At 46.9% G+C, this 21,106-nt stretch overlaps 1 protein-coding gene across 1 annotated transcript in view; it reads right to left on the reverse strand.

Annotated features, from left to right (window-relative positions):
- LOC103188608 (remodeling and spacing factor 1) overlaps positions 1-12,833 on the reverse strand; it is a 28,025-nt gene extending 15,192 nt beyond the window's left edge. Inside the window, exons 1-3 of the mRNA XM_042333990.1 lie at positions 12,612-12,833; positions 1,898-1,989; positions 1,301-1,393 (exon numbers count right to left, since the gene is read on the reverse strand). Of these exons, the coding sequence (XP_042189924.1) occupies positions 1,301-1,393; positions 1,898-1,989; positions 12,612-12,774 (348 nt within the window). The 5' untranslated portion in view covers positions 12,775-12,833. The remainder of the gene's footprint in view (positions 1-1,300; positions 1,394-1,897; positions 1,990-12,611) is intronic.
- Positions 12,834-21,106: the final 8,273 nt, after the last annotated feature.

The raw sequence follows: 21,106 nt of genomic DNA on the forward strand, positions 1-21,106 counted from the left end.
GATGTGATAAGGAGCTATATCAAATGCAAGGATTATTATTATTTACTATCTCAGTGTAATTTCTCATCGAGGCACAAGTAAGTAGGAGCGCGGTTGTTCATCAATTGGTGAATCGCTTTACGGGGCTAAAAATCCCTCCAAAAAAAGAAAAAATGCGGTCACTCAATCCATGACCGTTTGTGGGACACTTCTGTCCGCAATTGGCTAACCACGTGTAGCCCTCAAATATATTATGTGTCTAATTCTCCAGGATAGGGTAAATCGATTAGGCACGAGAGAGAGAGAGAGAGAGAGAGTGCATTCATTCCAGACGTGGGAATTTTTACTTGTAGGCGGCATACACATGGAGATTTGTCAGTCTCGTTTGCATACTCTTAAAAATGGTGATTTGTTCCCACGAGTGTCAGACACACAGCTGACCGTTAAAAACGGCTCGGAACTTGGCTTTGACATCTCATTTGTCATAATGCATTCTAATAACAACAATAAGCGAGAGGACCCAGGTTCGATTCTTGAGCGTGGTGAAACCTTAGGCAAGTTTCCTTACTCCACACCTGTTTACCTAGCAGTAAGTAGAAACCTGGTTGTTAGTCGATTGGTAGATTGCTTTCCAGGAGTAATAATTTGGTCACTCAACCCATGACTGTTAATTGGCTGCCGCGTTTCTCCCACTTCACAATATATTCGTTGTGCTTTGAGATGTCGCGACGACATGATAAGGCGCCAGCTTAAATGCAAGTATGATTATTATTATATTATTATTATTCTAAAACACTAGACGAGGTTTGAGACTGCTGCTGGGGAACAATCTGCCCACGGCAATGTCCCACAAACAGCCATTGGAGTGAGTGACCACTTTTATTTGGGGAAGACTGTCAACCAGGACATGAGGAGAGAGAGACTCCCTCTTCTTTTCGAATAGCTCCACAGGATCGCAGTAAGGTTATAATAACAATTCTTCCATTTGATACAGTGCCTCATCACGTCATCAAGATGTCTCAAAGCGCTTCAGGGAAGATATTATAAAGTGCATTTGTACACGAAACACAGCAGCCAATTGTGCACAGCAGTATGCTACAAACAGCTGTAGTTGAGCGAACAAATTTAGAAGGTAACTTGCCTAAGGTTTCGCCACATCTGGGAATCAAACCCGGGTTCTCTCGATTGTGAGACGAATATGCTAAAAACTATGTTACAGGTCTGCACATCTGCAGCGTTACCATGAACAGCATACAAAGGACTTCAGTTGAATGTCTGATCACAATGCCTATAAGAGAAGCTCCAATAGCTTGCAAGTTACCTTTAAAAGACCAAGTTTGCATTCGGCATCCATCTCTGTGTATCCAATTTTCTCCATCTCCCAGGCCCACGTACTGTTGTACTCCTGACAAATCTAGCAAAGAAAATATATACTTAGGCATTTCACAAACAAATTTGTTTAGTCTTACAAGTTTCCACTGAAGCCACAATAGTCTGTTCAGCGATATTGGCCCAGCCCATCAATAATGATAATAATCACTGCATTTGACATAGCGCCTTATTACATCTTCGAGATTGTCTCAAGGTGCTTCACAGAATATGCTGTGCGTAACTGGATGCTGCGTTTCACTCACAAAATACGGTCACTCCACTTAACTGTACATTCTGTGAAGCGACTTGAGATGTCTCGACGATGTAATAAGGCACTACAACAAAATGCAAGAATTATATATATTATCAGAGTTAAACTGATTGATAGATTTTGTTTAATGAATTTTTCTTTCAAGAATTTCATATCTTTCAATAACCCTCTGCCCACACAACAACTTGCATTTATATAGCATCCTTTACGCGGGGCAGCTTCCTGGAGCACTTGTGCAAGCAACTTGAACCTTCTCAGCATTAATAAGCCTCTCACCTTGAGGAGGTATTTTTCCCAGCGGTCGATGCTCACAGACTTGCCAATCTTCCTCATCAACTTCAAGTGAAGATCCATCAGGGCTTGGGGAACTGTGGGGAAAAAAGGTGGTGTGAATTCAGAGTGAGTTTGATTTTGTTAAATAAAAAGGAACAGTGCAGAGCAGGCTCACGAATCCTGTGGGTTAAGGAATCCTTGTATTTGATACCCTTTGGAACTCCATTCCACAGTCACTTTGTCTCGTCCACTCCCTTGCCTTCTTCAAGACCTTCCTCTTCGACTGAGCCTTCAATCACCCTCTCACCCGCACCCTCCCTGCCCTCCACCCTTCCTGATCCCAAACCTCAGCTCGGTGCAAATCCCTGACTGTCCAGCGCTTTGGCACTGCATAAAGGCACTGCTGCGTAAATGTACTTTGTTGTTGTTTTTGACACAATGCCACAGCAGGAGGACACCTCAAAGCGTTCCACAGGATTCAGCAAAAAATGCCTTTTGCAGGTGAACGCAGCAGCGTCCTGCAAACAGCCAGGAGTGATTTTGAGAGATAAAATTCTCTTTTCAAATAATGTCATGGGACCTTCAGACCCTGCTCCAGAGACTTTGAGTTCATGATGGTGATGCTCCAGGGTAGTAGGAACATAGGCACAGGAGGCCATTCAGCCCCTCAAGCCTGTTCCACCATTCTATTACCGATTACCCACCTTTGCCCGATATCACTTAAAGATAATAATCCTTGCATTTGATATAGCACCTTATCACGTGTTCAAGACGCTTCACAGAATATAGCGGAAAGTGAATTGACTGTATACTCTGACCTAACAAAAATCTATCCACCTCAGTCTTGAAAATGTGAATGGATGCAGCATTCACAGCCCAGAGCCACTTATACAGCAATTGAGGCAACATTTGGGTGATGACATAAAATTGAGACGACATTAAACATCCTATGATGCAATCACAAAGGAGTTTCTCCGTGTTTCCTGGCCTAAAATCGTCCGGCTATGTGCGGAGGGCCTGGTTGCATGCAAATTGTCAGCCAATGCATTGAGCGGTTGCTGTTTCCAGCTGGTTTTCACTATGGCTGATAGCTCTGGGCATAAGTGAACAAATTAAATCTTTTGCATTTGTGTCAGCCTATGACAGTTTAAAAGCTGATTTCCACTACCCTCTGTGTGAAAAAATGCCTCCTGATTTCACTCCTAAATGGCCTAGTTCTAATTTTAAGATGATGCCATCTTGTTCTGGATTCCCCCACCAGAGAAAATAGTTCCCCTGTAACTACTATATCGAATCCCTTTATTATGTTAAACACCTCAATCAGATCACCCTCAACTTTCTCATCTCATGGGGGAGCGCTGCATTGTTGGATGATGCATCATATGAGGTGCTGTCTCACTGTTCAGATGGACGTTAAAAGATGGACACTGCCCTACTTGACTACAAATACCACCCCTCCAGCACTCAACAGCAATCCCGTGTGATTTTCTGTTACTATAAAATTGCAGCATAAAAAGCCAAGATCGCCTTGCAAGTGAAAGGACCCATGTTCGATTCCCAGGCAGGTCCAAACCTTAGGTAAGTTTGCTTCCCCCACACACACCCCTCTATTTACCTAGCAGCAAGTCAGTAGTCGATTGTGTTAGTCGATTGGCAGATCACTTTCCAGCGGTAATAATTCCTGACCAAATAAAACTATTGGGTCATCCACAACTGTTTTAGGACCCTGCTGTGCGCAATTGGCTGCCACGTTTTGCCGCAAAATATACAGTCAATTCATCTCACAGGATATTCTGTGAAGCGCTTTGAGATGTCTCAACGACGTGATAAGGCACTAACTGTTTTCCAAATGCAAGGAATGTATCAAATGAATGGATTAATATTGTAAATCAAACCATTTATCAAATAATTTACTACATTCTGTCTTCCTGCCCCACCGAGACAATTAATCTAAATATTTAAGAAGTAACAAGTTGATTTAAGTTATGCGATCTTATTTGGTGTTGACTGTGATGTGGGGGGGAGGGGAGAGTGGGGAGGGGGGGNAGAGAGACAGAGAAAAGTCACGCGTTATAAATGTAAATATTGTAGTACAAAATATATCCCACACGTGGTGCCATTACATTGATGAATGAAATGATTTCACAGGCACAAGGGGGCGTTCCAAACAATGCAACAGCCTGAGATTGACTCCCCCTTTAACATGACAGCAGCAGAAATGAAAGAGATTAAATTCTGCCTAAACTGTCTTTCAGTATATTAAGTAAACCTGAGGCGAGTTTCCTTACTCCACACGCCTCTGCTTACCTAGCAGTAAGAAGGAACCCGGTTGTTAGTCGATCGGTGGATCGCTTTCGGGGTAATAATTCCTCAAAAAAAATCTGGTCCTCAATCCATGACTGTTTGTGGGACACTGCTGTGTGTAATTAGCTGCCGCGTTTAGCCCACAAAATACGCAGTCACTCCACTTTAAATATATTCTCCGAAGCCCTTTGTGGCGGTTATACAAATGTAATTTGTTGTTGTCTCAACCATGTGATAAGGCGCTATATCAATGCAAGGATTATCATTATTAAAAACAGTATTCAGATCTGATGAATTAAATCAAGTTTCATTTGATTTGGCAGCAAAACAATCCTTTTTTTTTTAAAATCAGGCTTTGCCAAAAGAAAAATATGATTACAAATCACAAAATAGTCTGTCTTTCTCTTATTCTCTTCCCCTCCTCCCCACTCTCTCTCACTGGGGTCAGGGAGTCATCCCACTCAGCTCTGCAAGCCAAAGCTCTAACGGGTAGGGTGGTCCGAGCTGGACAAGCAGCAGGAAAGCTTGGCAGACAGCCATATCAATGACAAGCTACGCGGCTTTAATATGGAAGGGAAGTGATGCTCCAAGTCAAAGGAAATTGGCAGAGGAAATATGTGTTCAACATCCTCCCCATATCCCCTTTCCTCCTATATCTCCTCTCTTCCCCCCTCCCCGAAAACAAAACTCAATTCAAAATGAGGATTGCTAACAAGGGACAATTCTCTTCAACATAACTTGAAGCTAACAGCATAAGAGAAAGCATTTCATTGCCATCTAGCTGGATGGTGAAAAGCAAATGGAAATGCGCCGAGTTTTGCCGTTGCAAAACCAGCATTTAAAATGTGCAATTTGCTGGCTGTTTTCTCTCTCTCTGTGCCAGAGGCCAGAGCACATCTCGCTGTCAAAGTAAAAGGCCCCTCTTGTTAAGGCATCAGGGATTGTTCATCTTTTGGCAGAGATGGCTAAGGGGAGATTTAATAGAGGGGTTTTGATAATAGATAGGCAGAAACTGTTTCCACTGGTGGGGTGGGTCAGTAACCAGAGTACATAGATTTAAGATAATTGGCAAAAGAACCAGAGGGGTGACAAGGACATTTTTTTTTTCTTTTTTTTTTAAACGCAGAGTTGTTACAGTCTGGAATGCACTGGCTGAACGGGTGGTGCAAGCAGATTCAATAACACATTTCAAAAGGGAACTGGATAGGTAACTAAAAAGGAAAAATTTGCAGGGCTATGGGATAAGAGCGTTGTAGTGGGACTAGTTGGATAGCTTATTCAAAGGGCCAGCACAGATACGATGGGCCGAATGGCCTCCTTCTGTTCTATAATATTCTATAAAACCTCTCCAACAACAACAACTTGCTCCGAGTCAGGGGGAGAGGGAGGGAAGGTAAAAGAGGAAGGTTTTCAGGCAGGAGGGGAGCGGGGGGGGGGGGGGGGGGAAGGTGGAGGAATTGAGGGAGTGTTCCAGAATTTCAGGGTGTAGTGGCTGTAAGAGCAATATCCGATGGTGGGGCAATGGGTGCGAAGGATGAGGAGGCCGGTGTCAGTTGAGCAGAGGTGCCAGATGGTGGATTGGGGAGTGAGGAGGTTGGAGAGGTCGAGAGGTGCCAGAGAGTGAAGGGATTTGAACGCGAGTGTGAGGATCTTGAAGTTGATCCATTCGGTGATGGGGAGACAGTGGAACTTGGCCAGAACTGGTTAGTTGTGGGTACGTAGTTTGGTCTGGCTCAGCATGCGGGCAGCAGAGTTCTGAATGAGCTGGATCTTTTGAATAGTGGAGCTGGGGAGACCGGCGAAGAGCGCGTTTGAGTAATCCAGGCGGGAGGTGATAAACACATGCACAATGATTTCGGCTGCATTTCGGGTAAGGTACAGGCCCGAGGCGCGGAATGTGGCGAAAGTGGAAGAAGGCGGTCCTGGTTAGGGACCGGATGTGGGGAAAAGAAGGATAGCTGGGATCGAACCGGATGCTTGGATTGCGCACTGGTTCGGTGAGCGTGAGGGGAGATCCCAGAGAGGTTGAGGAATTCAGATCCGCAGGAGTGAAGACGTTGATGGGAGTCAAGGTGTATGGCTTCCATCTTGTCCACATTCAGCTGCAGGAAGTTTGCATTCATCCAAGCCTTGATGTCTGCCAAGACAAGCTGGAGTTGGTACTGGGGGAGGCAAAGTAGATTTGTGTGTCATCCGCATACATGTGGAAGTTTACCTGTGGTTGAGGATGACATTGCCCAACGGGAGCACACATATAAGGAAAAGAGAAGGCCAAGGATGGAGCAGGTGACCAGGCGGGGGCGGGAGGAGAAACCATTTGCCAAGAATTCACCCACCCAAGTTAATTTTTTTGGTCAGCTGGGTGCCTGATCCCTGTCACAATGCTTAAGAGTATCCAAACCAAATGCTGTTCCATGCATCCTACCTACATATGGAAATCCTGTTGGTAGATAGTTGGAATGGAACGCACACTCTCTCCCTGCAAAGACGCATCCCATATTACCTAATTAGGCTCAGGTTGGCAAGAGCCAAGGCTTGGGGACCAAGAGTGTGTGTTGGGGTACTACTGGTGTCTAGCCAGCTAAACCCACATAGCTTGCCATTTAGAGCACTGTCTGGCAAGCTTTCCTGCTGCTTGTCCTGAGAGGACCTCCCTACCTGTTAGGGCCTTGGCTTGCAGGTTAACAGGAGATGAGTGGGATGACTCCCTGTCCCCAGTGACTGGTCTGCCCTTCCAGTTCCTGCCGACAAGCCAGGCTGGGCTGTATTCAGCAGTGCCCTGGGGTACTATGGACCCGCCTAGCTCAGGAACTGGGCTAGCCTTCACAGAGGGCTGGTTCAATTGTAATATTCTGTTGCCAATATGTCACCTTGGAGCCAGTTCAGCCCATGGAGGGCCCGTTTACCTCACCCTCTCTCCCACCCACCCCAGGAGTTAATTTACGCAGGTCAGCCACTTGCAGAAACCAATCGCCAAGCCTAGATTATATGAACTGAGCTGAGAGTTCTGCCCATTTATGCTAGCTGCACATGTGACTAGTAAAATAGTAATCTGAAAGAGATACTTCATTCTGCATTTAGTAAAGCTTTTTTTAAAAAAAATAAACCTTCGAATCAGGTTTTCTCAGCAGATATATATATATCAGCACGTACATACACCCACAAGAGATTTGCGGAAACCCACCCCTGAATCTCGTCCCCACCCCCACCCCACCCAGATTTTAAACTGTCATAGGCTGACACAAATGCACAGGGCTATAAGCCATAGTAGACACCAGCTTGAAAGAGTAACCACTCAAAGTATTGGCTGACAATTTGCACGCAGCCAGGCCCTCCGCACATAGTCGGACGATTTTAGGCCAGGACACACTTTGTTAACATCATAGGATTTTTAATGTTGCCACAATTTAATGTCATCACCCAAAGTACATCACAATGTTCCCTGCGATATTGAGCTGACAGTTCACACTGAACCGTGAGCTCAAGAGTCCCGACGTGGGGGTTTCAACCTACAATGTACTATCCAGAGGCCAGAATAATAATCCTCACATTTGATATAGCACCTTATCACATCATTGAGACGTCTCAAAGCAAGACAGAATATACCATAAAGTGAACTTTATGTTTTGTGGGCGAAACATGGCAGCCAATTATGCACAGCAGTGTCACACACACAGTTGTGGATTGAGTGAACAAATTATATTTTCTTTTGAAGGGATTATTACCCCAGCAAACGATCTGCCAATCAACTAACAACCAATTCCGACTTACTGCTCGGTAAATAGAGATGTGGATAAGGAAACTTGTCTAAGGTTTCGCCCCAGCCTGGAATTGAACCATGGTTCTCTCACTTTCTCTAGCCACTACTCTACAGGATTCCAGGAATACCACCAACAGAGCCATTAATTGTCTCATGGTTACTTGTGAGGCCTTGCTTGGCGCAAATTGGCTGCTGCGCTCGTCTACAAAATACAAAAAATATTCTGACTTTCCAGGCACTTTATCAAATACAAGGATTGTGATTCTTTGGGATGAGACTTTTGTTATTCTCTGACAGACGGGCAGAGGGCTATAAAGTAGGACAGTTATTAGGTACATGTTGCTATGGGTGCAGCAGCCGTCTTTTGCTGCCGAACAAACACACAAACATGGATATTTTGTTTGGTTTCTCAAGCAACAGTGGGTCACGAGGAAGTGGTTGATATTCTGTGTTTGGGGACGGGGAGAGGCAATTGCTTGCCCCCAGGTGTGAGTTAACCTGGCTCAGTCAGGAGCACTGTCACCTCGGAGTCAGAAGGTTGTGGGTTCAAGCCCGTTAGGGCTTTGAACTCACCTTGTCTAAAATGACACTCCAATCCAGTGCTGGGGGGGGGGGGGGGAGTGGGGAAGAGGGTTTGCATTATGGAGTGGTAAGAGCCCTCGCTTCGCAAGCGAGAGGACCCAGCTTCGATTCCCGGGCAGGGCGAATCCTTAGGCAAGTTTCCCTATTACATACACACAGGCCTCTGTTTACTTAGCAATAAATTAGGAACCTGGTTGTTCATCGTTTGGTGGATCGCTTTGCTGGAGTAAAAACAAAACAAAAAAAAACTTTATCGTAGAATTAATTGGCTACCCATTGCTGTTCACGAGGTGTTGTTGGCAAGACAGATTTGGTGCCACATATATTAACATCCTTTTCGTATCAATCTTATTTTTGTCAAATACTTATTTTACATGAAAGGTGCTGTATAATTATTATTGCTGTGCTTATGTTAAATAATAATCCTTGCATTTGATATAGTGCCCTGTCACGTCTTCAAGACTTCTCAAAGTGCTTCACAAAATATACTGTCAAGTGAATTGACTGTATATTTTGTGCACAAAGCGCAGCAGCCAATTGTGCACAGCAGCGCCCCACAAACAGTCGTGGATTGAGTGATGAAATTATAATTTTTTATTTTGATGAGATTATTGCATTTGATATAGCGCAAGGATGTTAGTTTCTATACTTGAAGGATGTGACGAGCAAAAGGCACAACATTATTTAATAATGGGCTCTGGGGCACTACCCCGCGTGAAGAGTGCTATATATATGTAAGTTATAATACTTGTATTCAGTACAGAGCCTTTCACATTGGAAAAATTCTCAAAGTGTTTTGAATGTCTCAAAGTGCTTCCCAGGATATACTGTGAAGTGGATAATCGTTTTAGAGTGCGTGTATGGACAAAATCCTCTCTCCCCTCGACCCCACCCATATACAGCGGCAGAGAGACACAACACACCCATACACACGACACACAGAACCACTCCCCTTCACACATGCAGTGAATTCCTAATTGGAGTCCTGTAGCATCGTGGTTAGAGCATTTGCCTTGCAAATGAGACCCACGTTTGATTCCCGGGCAGGGCGAACCTTAGGCAAGTTTCCTTACTCCACACACCTCTAGCAGTGAGTTGGAACCCAGTTGTTAGTCAATTGGAGGATCACTTTTCAGGGGTGAAAAAAAATGTGGTCATTCAATCAACTATTTGTGGGAAGCCGCTGTGCACAACTGACTGCCGCGTTTCACCCAAAAAATTCAGTCAGTACACTTCACAATATCCTATGAAGCACTTTGATATAACGTGATAAAGCGCTGTATCAAATGCAAGAATTATTATAATTACTCAACCCTGACTTAATTTATCACTACTGTACCACTAGTCTTAAATCATAATGCTGTTAATATTCTGACTCATTTATTTACGTATTTATACATAGGCCAAACTCGCCACTCCAGGTAACTCATCACTGAGTCATTTCATCATGGAGTAACGAGTTATCAGGAGTTTACTGTACAAAGCCAGAGAGAGAGAGAAAAACGCACACATGGAGAGAGAGGCAGACAGAGGGAGCAAAAGAGACACAAACACAAAAAAATTAAATTGAAACTGCACAGGTTATAAAGAGGCCTTGAGTAATTTTAAAATCTTACTTCAGAAATATTGTTCAGCTAAAGAACACTACTTATTCTAAGTTCCCACTGTGCAAATAGATCAGTTTGACCAGATAATAAATAATTCCCTGCATTAGGTATAGCTATAACATCAAAGTGTCTCAAAGAGCACTTCACGACTGTTTGTGGGACACTGCTGCGGTTGCCAAGTTTCACCCACAAATTACAGTCAATTAATTCACTTTACAGTATATTCTGTGAAGCAGTTTGAGATGTCTCAGCGATGTGATAAATGCAAGGATAATTATCATTAATAATCATTGTCAAGTTTTGCTGGCAGTTTAAGGTCTTCCATCCCTTCCCTGGAATCAGGCTGATTTAGCCTGAAGGCCCACATTGTGTTGTGTTTGCTGTTAAGGGCTGGATGTACTGAACTCTTCCCCACAGATGTGCTGTGTTTACCAGCTGCTGCCCAGGATTAGGGGTTTGAGTGAGGGAAGAGTTAGCACAACAGGAGATGATGTTGAGGAATTCTCATACTGAAATACAACACACCATCTTCAGGGTCACAACAGAAAGTGATTACTCAAACCATAATGGCCAAACAGACTGAGAAATTTCTATTCTCATCGCTTATACGCAGGGTGGAGGTGGGAATAGCGGTGGAGCTTGCGGGGGGAAATGTGGATGGTAGGAGCTATAGTACAAGGAGGTGGGGGGGAGGGACGAGAGAGGGGGAGGCAAGAAAGAGCATGTGGGCAAGGGGGAAAGAGAGAACCGGGGAATGGAGTGAATGCAAGCTAGGGAGAGGAGCAAGCGAGTCATGGGGAGGGGGAAAAAGAGCGAGTTAGCAAACGGGGGGAGAAAAAGCAGTCGTGGGGGGGAGGGGGAGAGAGAGCACGAACAAGCTGGGAGGAGAGAGAGAGAATAAGTTGGGGGGGGGGGAGAGCGAGTGAACGAGCTGGGGCGGAAGAGCGCAAGCAAGCGGGGTGGAGAGAGAGCAAAAGAGCAAGCAAACGAGGGAGATAGACCAAAGAGGGGGAGAGCGAGCGAGAGCGCGCGTGCATGGGGGAGAGAGAGCAGGTAGAGATGGGCAGAAGAGGGGTATCGAGATTGAGGAGGGGGCACTGGCTGAATGCGAAGTGGGAATGCCGCAGTGCCACCTGCAGCCTGACCCCAGATATGAGCTGGCACCAGGGATAGATGGGCAGGACAGTGGCAGAGAGAGAGAGAGCGAACCGGGTGTGGGAAGCGCAAGCGAGGCACAGACAGGTAGTGCAGGGTGGAGGGGCACAGACAGGTAGTGCAGGGTGGAGGGGCACAGACGGGGGTAGGGACAGGCAGTGTCGGGGGGCGTGGGGGGGGGCAGAAAGTGACAGCTAGCAAATGGCAAAGACGGGTAATTGGAGTTGAGGTACAGATCAGCCATGATCTAATAAAATGTCGGAACAGGCTGAATGGCCTACTCCTGTTCCTATATTGTTGTGAGGAAGCGGGGAGAAAGCAAGCAAGTCACACACAGGCATCAGCAGCGGGGGGTAGAGACAGGCAGACAGAGATGAGGGGCACAGGCGGGCAGAAGCAGAGGGCACATGTGGGCAGAGAATAACAACAGCGCATTTATATAGTTGTCCACACACGGGATAGTGTCTCGGAGGTCTTAAAGGGCAGGTTTAAAGGGTCGGAGGGCAGCAGAGGTGAGTGAGAGGAGATGACTGGGGGGTAAATGGGAGGTGACTGGGGTGGAAAGAGAGAGTGACCCCCATTTTTGAGTTGGCACCGTGCAACAGCAGCAGGGGGCAGACACTGGAGCACAGGCTGGCAGAGCAAAGGAGGTGGCAGAGGCGAGAACAACTTGCATTTATATAACACTCCTCACGCGGGGCAGCATCTCGGAGTGCATAACGCGCAGCAGAGGTGGGTAAGAGGAGGCTGGATGGGGGAAAGGGGCACAGGAGGGCAGTGGATATGTTTGAATGGGGGTAAATGGGGATGGGAGGTTGAGTGGATGAATGGGGGGGGGCGGTGAATTGAAGAGGTGAGAGTGGGTGAAAGGGGGGTAAATGGGGATGAGAGGGTGGTGATGGGGTGACTGGCTGTGTGGGAGGGGGGGTGGGGTGAAGGGGTGAATAGGGAGCAAGCCCAGGGGGCCAGCAGGAGTGGGTGAACGGAGGGTGAATGAGGGTAAATAAGGGGTAGGAGTGGGGAGAGAATAGGGGGGTAAATGGGAGGGTCAGAGAGTGGTGAATGGGGGGGGGGGGGAGGAGAGAGGGCACAGGCGGGCGGCAGAGGGGGTTGAATGAGAGGGTTAGGAATGGGGGCAGCACCTCCCCCGGGTCTTGCCCTCAGCCCCCACGCTGGAGTTGGTGCCAGCCCGGGGGGGGGGGGCAGATGGGCACATGTTTACCCCCCAAAACGCGCGCAAAAATAAACACCCCCAAAACACCTCCCCCTCCCACCCCACCGCCCGCCACAGCGCGGCCGCTCCCTCTACCTGTCTTCTTGTTCTCCAGCGCCTGCTCCAGCTCGGGGAAGGTGAAGTCGGGCAGCTCCAGCCAGCCGCCATAGCGCTCCAGGAACGAGCAGACGACGGCGAAGTCAGGCTTGCTGGCCACCGCCGCCATTTTGGGTGTCGGGAGGACCTCCCCTCCCCCCATCTGACGAGTCCTCCACGATCCCGGTGTGCAACGCTCGCTTTTTTTTTCCCGCCGGCCGACAGGCCGATGTCAACAAACGCAGCCGCGCACGCGCGCTCGTGCGGCTCGCTTGTGCGTGCGTGCGTGCGCGCGCGAGCGTGGAAGGCTGCGCCACGACGCACGCCCTTTCGCTTGTGTGTCCGAGCGTACGTAGGCGCACGTTCGTTTGTGCGCGCGCGCGCGTGTGTGTGTGTGTAAGTTGGTGAGCGTGCGTTCCTGCAGGCACGGGGGGAGGTGATGAGTCCGCCAGTATCCCGGCGTGCTTTGTCGGAGACGCTGCTGCCGGTCGTTGCCCTCCGAGGCAAGTCTGCCAGTATCCCGGCGTGCCTCTCGGGCCGTTGGCAGCGCATGCGCAAGGGATCAACTCCCCCCCCCCACACCGCACCCCGCCCCTTTCCCCGCCCGTTACCCCTAGCAACCGGTCGCCAAGCAGCCAGCATCCTCTTTGGCAACGGGGCATGGCGCAGGGGATGGAGATAATTATATAACGCATCATGTAGTCCTTGCATTTGATAGGGCGCCTTATCGCGCGAGTTGACTGTAATATTTTGCGGGTGAAAGGCGGCAGCCAACAGGGGTGTCCCACAGGCAGCTGTAAGTGCAGGGCGCACAGAGCCCGCCTCCCCTCCGACCGTACCTCACTCACGCCCAACGCAGCGGATACCGCCCCCCCACACCCCCCCCGTCCAGGTTTTCAACGATTTCCCCTCCTCGCGCTCTCCCCATCTCCGCAAACTCCCAACTCACCCAGAACTCGTATCCTCGCCCGCTCTAACCAACAATAGCGATATTACATTTGTATGGCGCCTCTCACGTCGGCAGGACGTTTCCGAGGCGCTGGAGGATCAGCGTTTCGGACCCGAGCTTGGGGATTTGGGGAGGGTGGAGGGCGCGGGCCGGGCGGTGGGTGGCAACGGAGGATGATCGAAAGCATGGTCGAAAAGGAGGGTCTTGAGATGGGTCTTGAAGGAGGCAAGGGAGGGGGCGAGGCTTTGTCAGCCCCATCATTCCCCAGTCCTTGTCAGACTCCACTGGCTCCCGATCACAGAACACATTGAGCTCAAGATCCTCTCGCTCATCTGCAGATCCCTTCATGCCCTGGTACCTCCCTACCTCTCTGACCTGCTTTCTCCCCACTCCACCATCCACTGCCTCCACTCAGCCTTCTCCGACCTCCTGTTTGTCCCTCGTCCACTCTGCTCTGCCATCTTCGGCCAGCCATTACAACCCGAAAATCTGGAACATTCTTCTCAATCCCGCCGCCAGGCCCCCTCCTTCTCTTAGATCACGCCTGAAGACCTTACTCTTTGATTGTGTTTACAGTCACCTCCTCCCCGACTTGGCGTCAGGCTCCGCCACTGTTAAGCGAGACACTGCATGATGTAAAGGGGGACTATGTAAATCCAAGTTGTTTTTCTTGTTGTTATTGGAACTTGTTTACTTCTAATAACTAATTAATGACTGATAGTTCATGCCTTCAGCTCCCTGCCCTCTACCCCTCTTGATTCAAACCCCCAGCTCCTCCAGCTTATCGCTTTCCAGGCCTGGGCATCTCATTATTATTTCACCGTAAAGCAGATTATTTTTTATTTGTGCATTATAGGCCCTGCTGGCATATCACAAAGTACTTTTTCTCTTGTTAAAAAGACTGTTTTCCCCAGCATTGTCCTGGAGGGAAGCATCAAAATCCATGGCTCGAGCGCACACATGCTCTCCGTGGGCCCAAATCAATCAGATTATACTTTTTGTCTGTTAGCAATGTACCTAATCGCTGAAAGTTAATCTGAACCTTCCTTGGTTGATCACCCCAAATAAACTCCAATAACCTGAACCCTACTGTATTACTGAATTCCTGTAGCTCAGTGGTTAGAGCGATCCCTCACGAGCGAGAGGACCAGAGTTCAATTCCCAGATGGGGTGAAACAGGCAAGTTTCCTTACTCCACACTCAAGCCTATTTACCTAGCAATAAGTAGGAAGCCAATTGTTAGTCGTTTGGTGGATCACTCTCTGGGGAAATAATCACTCCTGCAAAAAAATTTGGTCACTCAACCCACGACTGTTGGTGGGACACTGCTGCGTGCAATTGCTCACCGCGTTTCGCCCACAAAATGTACAGTCAATTCACTTTACAGTATATTCTGTGAAGTACCTTCATATGTCTCGAAGACGTGATAAGGCGTCATATCAAACGTAAAGATTATTATTATTGCTTGCTGCACACTAGTTTGACAGATAAAGCGTGGTGGGTTCTGACTTGCTCTTATCAGTGTGGGTTACTTTGTGCATTGAGGTATTTCGCCCACAAATATTCAGTCAATTCACTTTAACATATTTTGTGAAGCGCTTTAAGAAGTCGAGAAGGCGTGAAAAGCGCTATATTAAATGCAAAGATTATTATTACTATATTTCTTCCTCATGTGCAGGAATATTTCCTAGATTTATTGCAGTCCGGAGAATTAATGCAGTCAGGTTCTGCCCCTGTTAAGTGCTCCGAAGGGAGCTGTGTAAATGCAAATTATTGTGCAGGTGAGTAAGCAGAGAAAGCAGGACAGATAGACGATGCATTAGCCTTGTTGCTCAGGTCTGGACGCACTGCGCTGCACCAGGCAACCATTGAACCCACTTTCCTTTTATACTTTCCTGAACCAGTCCACGGTGGTTGTCCATTGATTGTTGTTAGCTCTTAAAGGGAACTCGCCACAGCATTTGAAAAAGAACCCACTTTACCTGAAGCGAGGGGTGCTGCCACCTACTGGTGGAAGGAAGCCAGCATAACTATGTCAACTTAACGATATCCTGCTGCCTCTATTTCTAATGTGATTCTAAAAATATTAATAATAACTTGAATTTTTAAGGTCTGTGCCCTATCCAGGCAGATGTTAAAGATCGCTTGATGCTATTCGAAAATAGAAGCAAGTTTCTTCCAGTGTCCTGGCCAACAATCTCCTCGGAAAAAAATGGTCATTCACCTCGTGGGACCTTGATGCTGTGCCAAAATTTGCTGCCGCATTTGCACACAGAAACACAGTCTAGACGGTGCTCTCAATGGCAAGCTATGCGGTTTCTGCCGGTTGGACTCCAGCAGATACTGCAACACAGACTCTGGGGTCCCCAAGCCTTGCCTCTTGAAACACAAAACAGCCCCCCTCCGCCTTACCACAACAACAACAAGATTCCATTTATAGAGCGCCTTTCACGTCGGGAGGACGTCCCAAGGCGCTGGACAGTTGGGTCAGGACCCAAGCAAGGGGGAAATGGTCAGGGTGAGGGGAGGGAAGGGAGGAGCGAGGAGGGGGTAGAGAGTTGAGAGGGGAGCTGAAGGCACGGTCAAAGAGAAAGGTCTTGAGACCAGCCTTGTAGGAGGAAAGGGAGGAAGCAAGGCTAAGGCACTGGGGGATAGAGTTCCAGAGCCTGGCGGCTGAGAGGCTGAAGGCCCGGCCACCGATGGTAGGGCGGTTGGGGCGAGGGATGTGGAGCAGACCAGAGCCAGAAGAATGGAGGGTATGGGCAGGTAAGTAGGGGGATAGTAGGTCGGAGAGGGAGGAGGGAGCAAGGCCGTGAATGGCCTTGTAGGTGAGGATGAGGATCTTGAATTCGATCCTCTGGGAGATGGGGAGCCAGTGGAGGCGAGCGAGGGTGGGAGTGATGTGGTCCCGAAGCCTGGTGCGGGACAGTACATGAGCTGCAGAGTTCTGAATGACCTACAGCTTGTGGAGGGAGGTGCCGGGAAGGCCGACGAGGAGAGAGTTCCCATAGTCCAGCCTTGAGGTGATGAAGGCATGGACCAGTGTTTCAGCAGCGTGAGGGGTATCCGTAATCCGTAGTCTGGCGATGTTTCGGATGGAAGGCGGTGCCAGTTGTGGCGCGGATATGAGGAAGAAAGGACAGCTCAGGGTCAAACAGAACCCCGAGGTTCCTGACTGGCTTTGAGAGGTGGAGAGTGCAGCCTTGGATGCTAATGCTGTCAGCGCCTGAGGTGCGGAGGCGCTGACGCGAGCCAATCAGGAGGGCCTCCTCAACCTAAAAAACATGAACACCCCTCCTCCCCCCCACCCCACCCAGAGAGTCCAGCAGTGTGAAGAGGTAACAGAGTATAGAGGTAACAGCCTGAGGAGGTAACAGTGAGGAGGTAACAGAGTGAGGTGGAACAGAGTGGGAATTCTGTGCGGGAATTTGGTGAGAGTGGGAATTCTGTGCATCAATTTGATGAGAGTGGGAATTCTGTGCAGAAATTTAGTGAGAGCAGGAATTCGTAAGATCACCACCTTTGAGATGCTACTCTTTAGCTTGTTCCCTAACTTCTGATACTCTCCCTGTAGGTTTTAAACCCTTTTTTTCCCTAGGTCATGAATCCCAACATGGACCACAATTTCTGGATGTTCCCCTTCCCCTATAGAATGTTTTGCACGCATTCCGTGATATCTTTAACCCTGGCACCAGGGAGGCAACACACCAGGTAGAAGTCACATTTTTGGTGGCAGGAACGTCTGTCTACTCCTTTCACCGTTGTGTCCACAATGACAATTGCACTGACATTCTTCCCTGGGTCCCGTTGTGCATCCATTTGGTTTTAACTCTTCTCCCCACCCTCACTGGTACTCAGTACAGAGAACTGGTTAGTGAGTGCTACGCTCTCAGGGGATTTCTGCACTGCCGTCCCATCTTCCTACAATGCCGGGTGGTCACCCACTCAATCGCCTCATGAACTCTCTGTGGCTGTAGGGTAAACACCTCCTGGAACGTTCCATCCATTAACCTTTCAGCCCCCATATGATCCATAGTGACACCAGCCTCTCCTCGAACTCAGAAACCCTAGGTCAAGCTCGACCAGTTGGAGGCGCTTCCTACACACGTGTTTGTCCAGGGCACACAAAGCATCCTGGAGATCGCACATTGTGCGTGCAACCCATCTCAGCTGCCCTGCCATATTCCCACACATATTTTATATTATTTTAGTATAATTATGATATATTTTACAATTATGCACCTATTTCGCACTCTGCATCAAATTCCCATTCTCACCAAATTCCATAACAGAATTCTCACTCTGTTCCACCTCACTCAATTCCCACTCTTACCAAATTCCTTAGCAGTATTCTCATTGTGTTTCACCTCATTCAATTCCCACCCTCACCAAATTCCGTAACAGAATTCTCACTCTGTTCCATCTCTCTCAATTCCCACTCTCACCAAATTCCTTAAAATAATTCTCATTCTGTTGCACCTCACTCAGTTCCCACTCTCACCAAATTCCTTAGCAGAATACTCACCCTGGTCCACCTCATTCAATTCTCATTCTCACCAATTTCCTTAACACAATTCTCATTCTGTTCAACCGCTCTTAATTCCCACTTTCACCAACATAATTTTAAAAAATTCACTCAATTCCACGTTACTCAATTCCCACACTTACCAAATTCCTTAACAAAATTTCTGATTCTGTTCCATCTCACTAAATTACCACTCTAACCGGATTCCTGAGCAAAATTCTAACTCTGTTCAACCTCACTCAATTCCCACTTTCATAAAATTCTTCAACAGAACTCTCACTCTCTTCCACCTCACTTAATTCCCACTCTCACCAAATTCCTTAACAGAATACTCAGTCTGTTCCATCTCATTCGATTCCCACTCTCACCAAATTCCTCAACAAAATGCTCATTCTGTTCAACCTCAATAAAATTCCCACTTTCACCAATTTCCTTAACGGAATTGTCACTCTGTTACTCCTCACTTAATTCCCATTCTCGCCAAAATCCTTAACAGAATGCTCACTCTGTTCCACCTCATTCAATTCCCACTCTCAGAAAATTCCGTATCAAGATTCATAATCTGTTCCACCTCATTCAATTCCGGTTCTCACCAAATTTCTTAACAGTATTCTCACGTTGTTCCACCTCAATCAATTCCCACTCTCACCAAATTCCTTAAAACGTTTCTCATTCTGTTCCACTTCACTCAATTCCCACCCTCAGCAAATTCCGAAACAGAATGCTCACTCTGTCCCACCTTTCTAAATTCTCCAACCAAATTCCTTAGCAGAATTCTCAACTTTTCCTCCTCACTCAATTCCCATTCTCACCCAAATCCTAAACAGAATGCTCCCTCTGTTCCACCTCACTCATTCCCACTCTCACCAAATTCCCTAACATTATTCTCATTCTTTTCCACCTCACTCAATTCCCACTCTCGCTAATTTCCTTAGCAGAATTCTCACTCTGTTACTCCTCACTCAGTTCCCACACTCACCAAATTCCTTAACGCAATTCTCACTCTCTTCCACCTCATTCAATTCCCACTCTGGCCAAGTTCCTTGACAAAATCCCACCTTTTTCCACCTCACTCAATTCCCAAGCTCACCAAATTATTAACAGTATTCTCACGCTGGTACACCTCACTAAATTCCCACTACCACCAAATTCCTAAACAGAATTCTCACTCGGTTCCACCTCACTCAATTACCACTCTCACCAAATTCCTTAGCAGAGTTCTCTCTGTGTTCCACTTCACTCAATTCCCATTTTCACAAAATTCCTCGACAGAGTTCTCATTATGTTCCACTTCACTCAATTCCCACTCTCACCAAATTCCTTAACATTATTCTCATTCTTTTCCACCTCACTCAATTCCCCCTCTCGCCAATTTCCTTAGCAGAATTCTCACTCTGTTACTCCTCACTCAGTTCCCACTCTCACCAAATTCCTTAATGGAATTATCTTCGTTCCACTTGATTCATTTCCCATTCTCACCAAATTCGTTAACAGAATTCTCACTCTATTACTAGTCACTCAATTCTCACTCTCACCTAATCCCTTAACGCAATTCTCACTTTCTTCCACCTCATTCAATTCCCACTCTGGCCAAGTTCCTTGACAAAATCTCACTTTTTTNCCACCTCACTCAATTCCCAAGCTCACCAAATACTTAACGGAATTCTCATTCTGTTCCATCTCACTCAATTACCACTCGTTAATTTCCTTATCAGTATTCTCACGCTGTTCCACATCACTAAATTCCCACTATCACCAACATCCTAAACAGAATGCTCAATCTGTTCCTCCTCACTAAATTTCCACTCTCATCAAATTCCTTAGCAGAATTCTCACTCTGTTCCACCTCTCTCAATTCCCACTCTCACCAAATTCCTTAACAGTATTCTCACTCTGTTCCACCTCTTCAATTCCCCTCTCACCAAATTCCTTTAACAGTATCTCATTCTGTTCCACCTCACTCAATTCCCACTCTCGTCAATTTCCTTAGCAGAATTCTCATTCTGTTCTACCTCACTCAATTTAAACTCTCTCCAAATTGCTTAATGGAATTCTCATTCTATTCCACCTCACTAAATTCCCACTCTAACCAAATTCCTTAGCAGAATTCTCACTCTCTTCCACCTCACTCAATTCCACTCTCACCAAATTCCTTAACAGTATTCTCATTCTGTTCCACCTCACTCAATTACACTCTCGCCAATTTCCTTAACAGAATTCTCACTCTGTTGCACCTCACTCAATTCCCACCCTCACCAAATCCCTAAACAGAATGCTCACTCTGTCCCACCTTTCTAAATTCCCACTCTAACCAAATTCCTTAGCAGAATTCTCAACTTTTCCACCTCACTCAATTTCCCCTCTCGCCAATTTCCTTAGCAGAATTCTCACTCTGTTACTCCTCACTCCGTCCCCATTCTCACCAAATTCCTAAAAGGAATTATCTTTGTTCCACTTCATTCATTTCCCATTCTCACTAAATTCCTTAACGGAATTCTCACTCTGACCTAATCCCTTAACGCAATTCTCACTCTCTTCCACCTCATTCAATTCCCACTCTGGCCAAGTTTGACAAAATCTCACTTTTTTCCACCTAACTCAATTCCCAAGCTCACCAAATTCTTAACAAAATTCTCATTCTGTTCCACCTCACTCAATTCCCACTCTCGTTAATTTCCTTATCAGTATTCTCACGCTGTTCCACGTCACTAAATTCCCACTATCACCAAAATCCTAAAGAGAATGCTCAATCTGTTCCTCCTCACTCAATTCCCACTCTCACCAAATTCCTTAACGCAATTCTCACTCTCTTCCACCTCATTCAATTCCCACTCTGGCCAAGTTCCTTGACAAAATCCCACCTTTTTCCACCTCACTCAATTCCCAAGCTCACCAAATTATTAACAGTATTCTCACGCTGGTACACCTCACTAAATTCCCACTATCACCAAATTCCTAAACAGAATTCTCACTCGGTTCCACCTCACTCAATTACCACTCTCACCAAATTCCTTAGCAGAG

Source organism: Callorhinchus milii, unplaced genomic scaffold (genome assembly GCF_018977255.1).
Source record: "Callorhinchus milii isolate IMCB2004 unplaced genomic scaffold, IMCB_Cmil_1.0 Scaffold4, whole genome shotgun sequence".
NCBI classification, from domain to species: Eukaryota; Metazoa; Chordata; class Chondrichthyes; order Chimaeriformes; family Callorhinchidae; genus Callorhinchus; species Callorhinchus milii.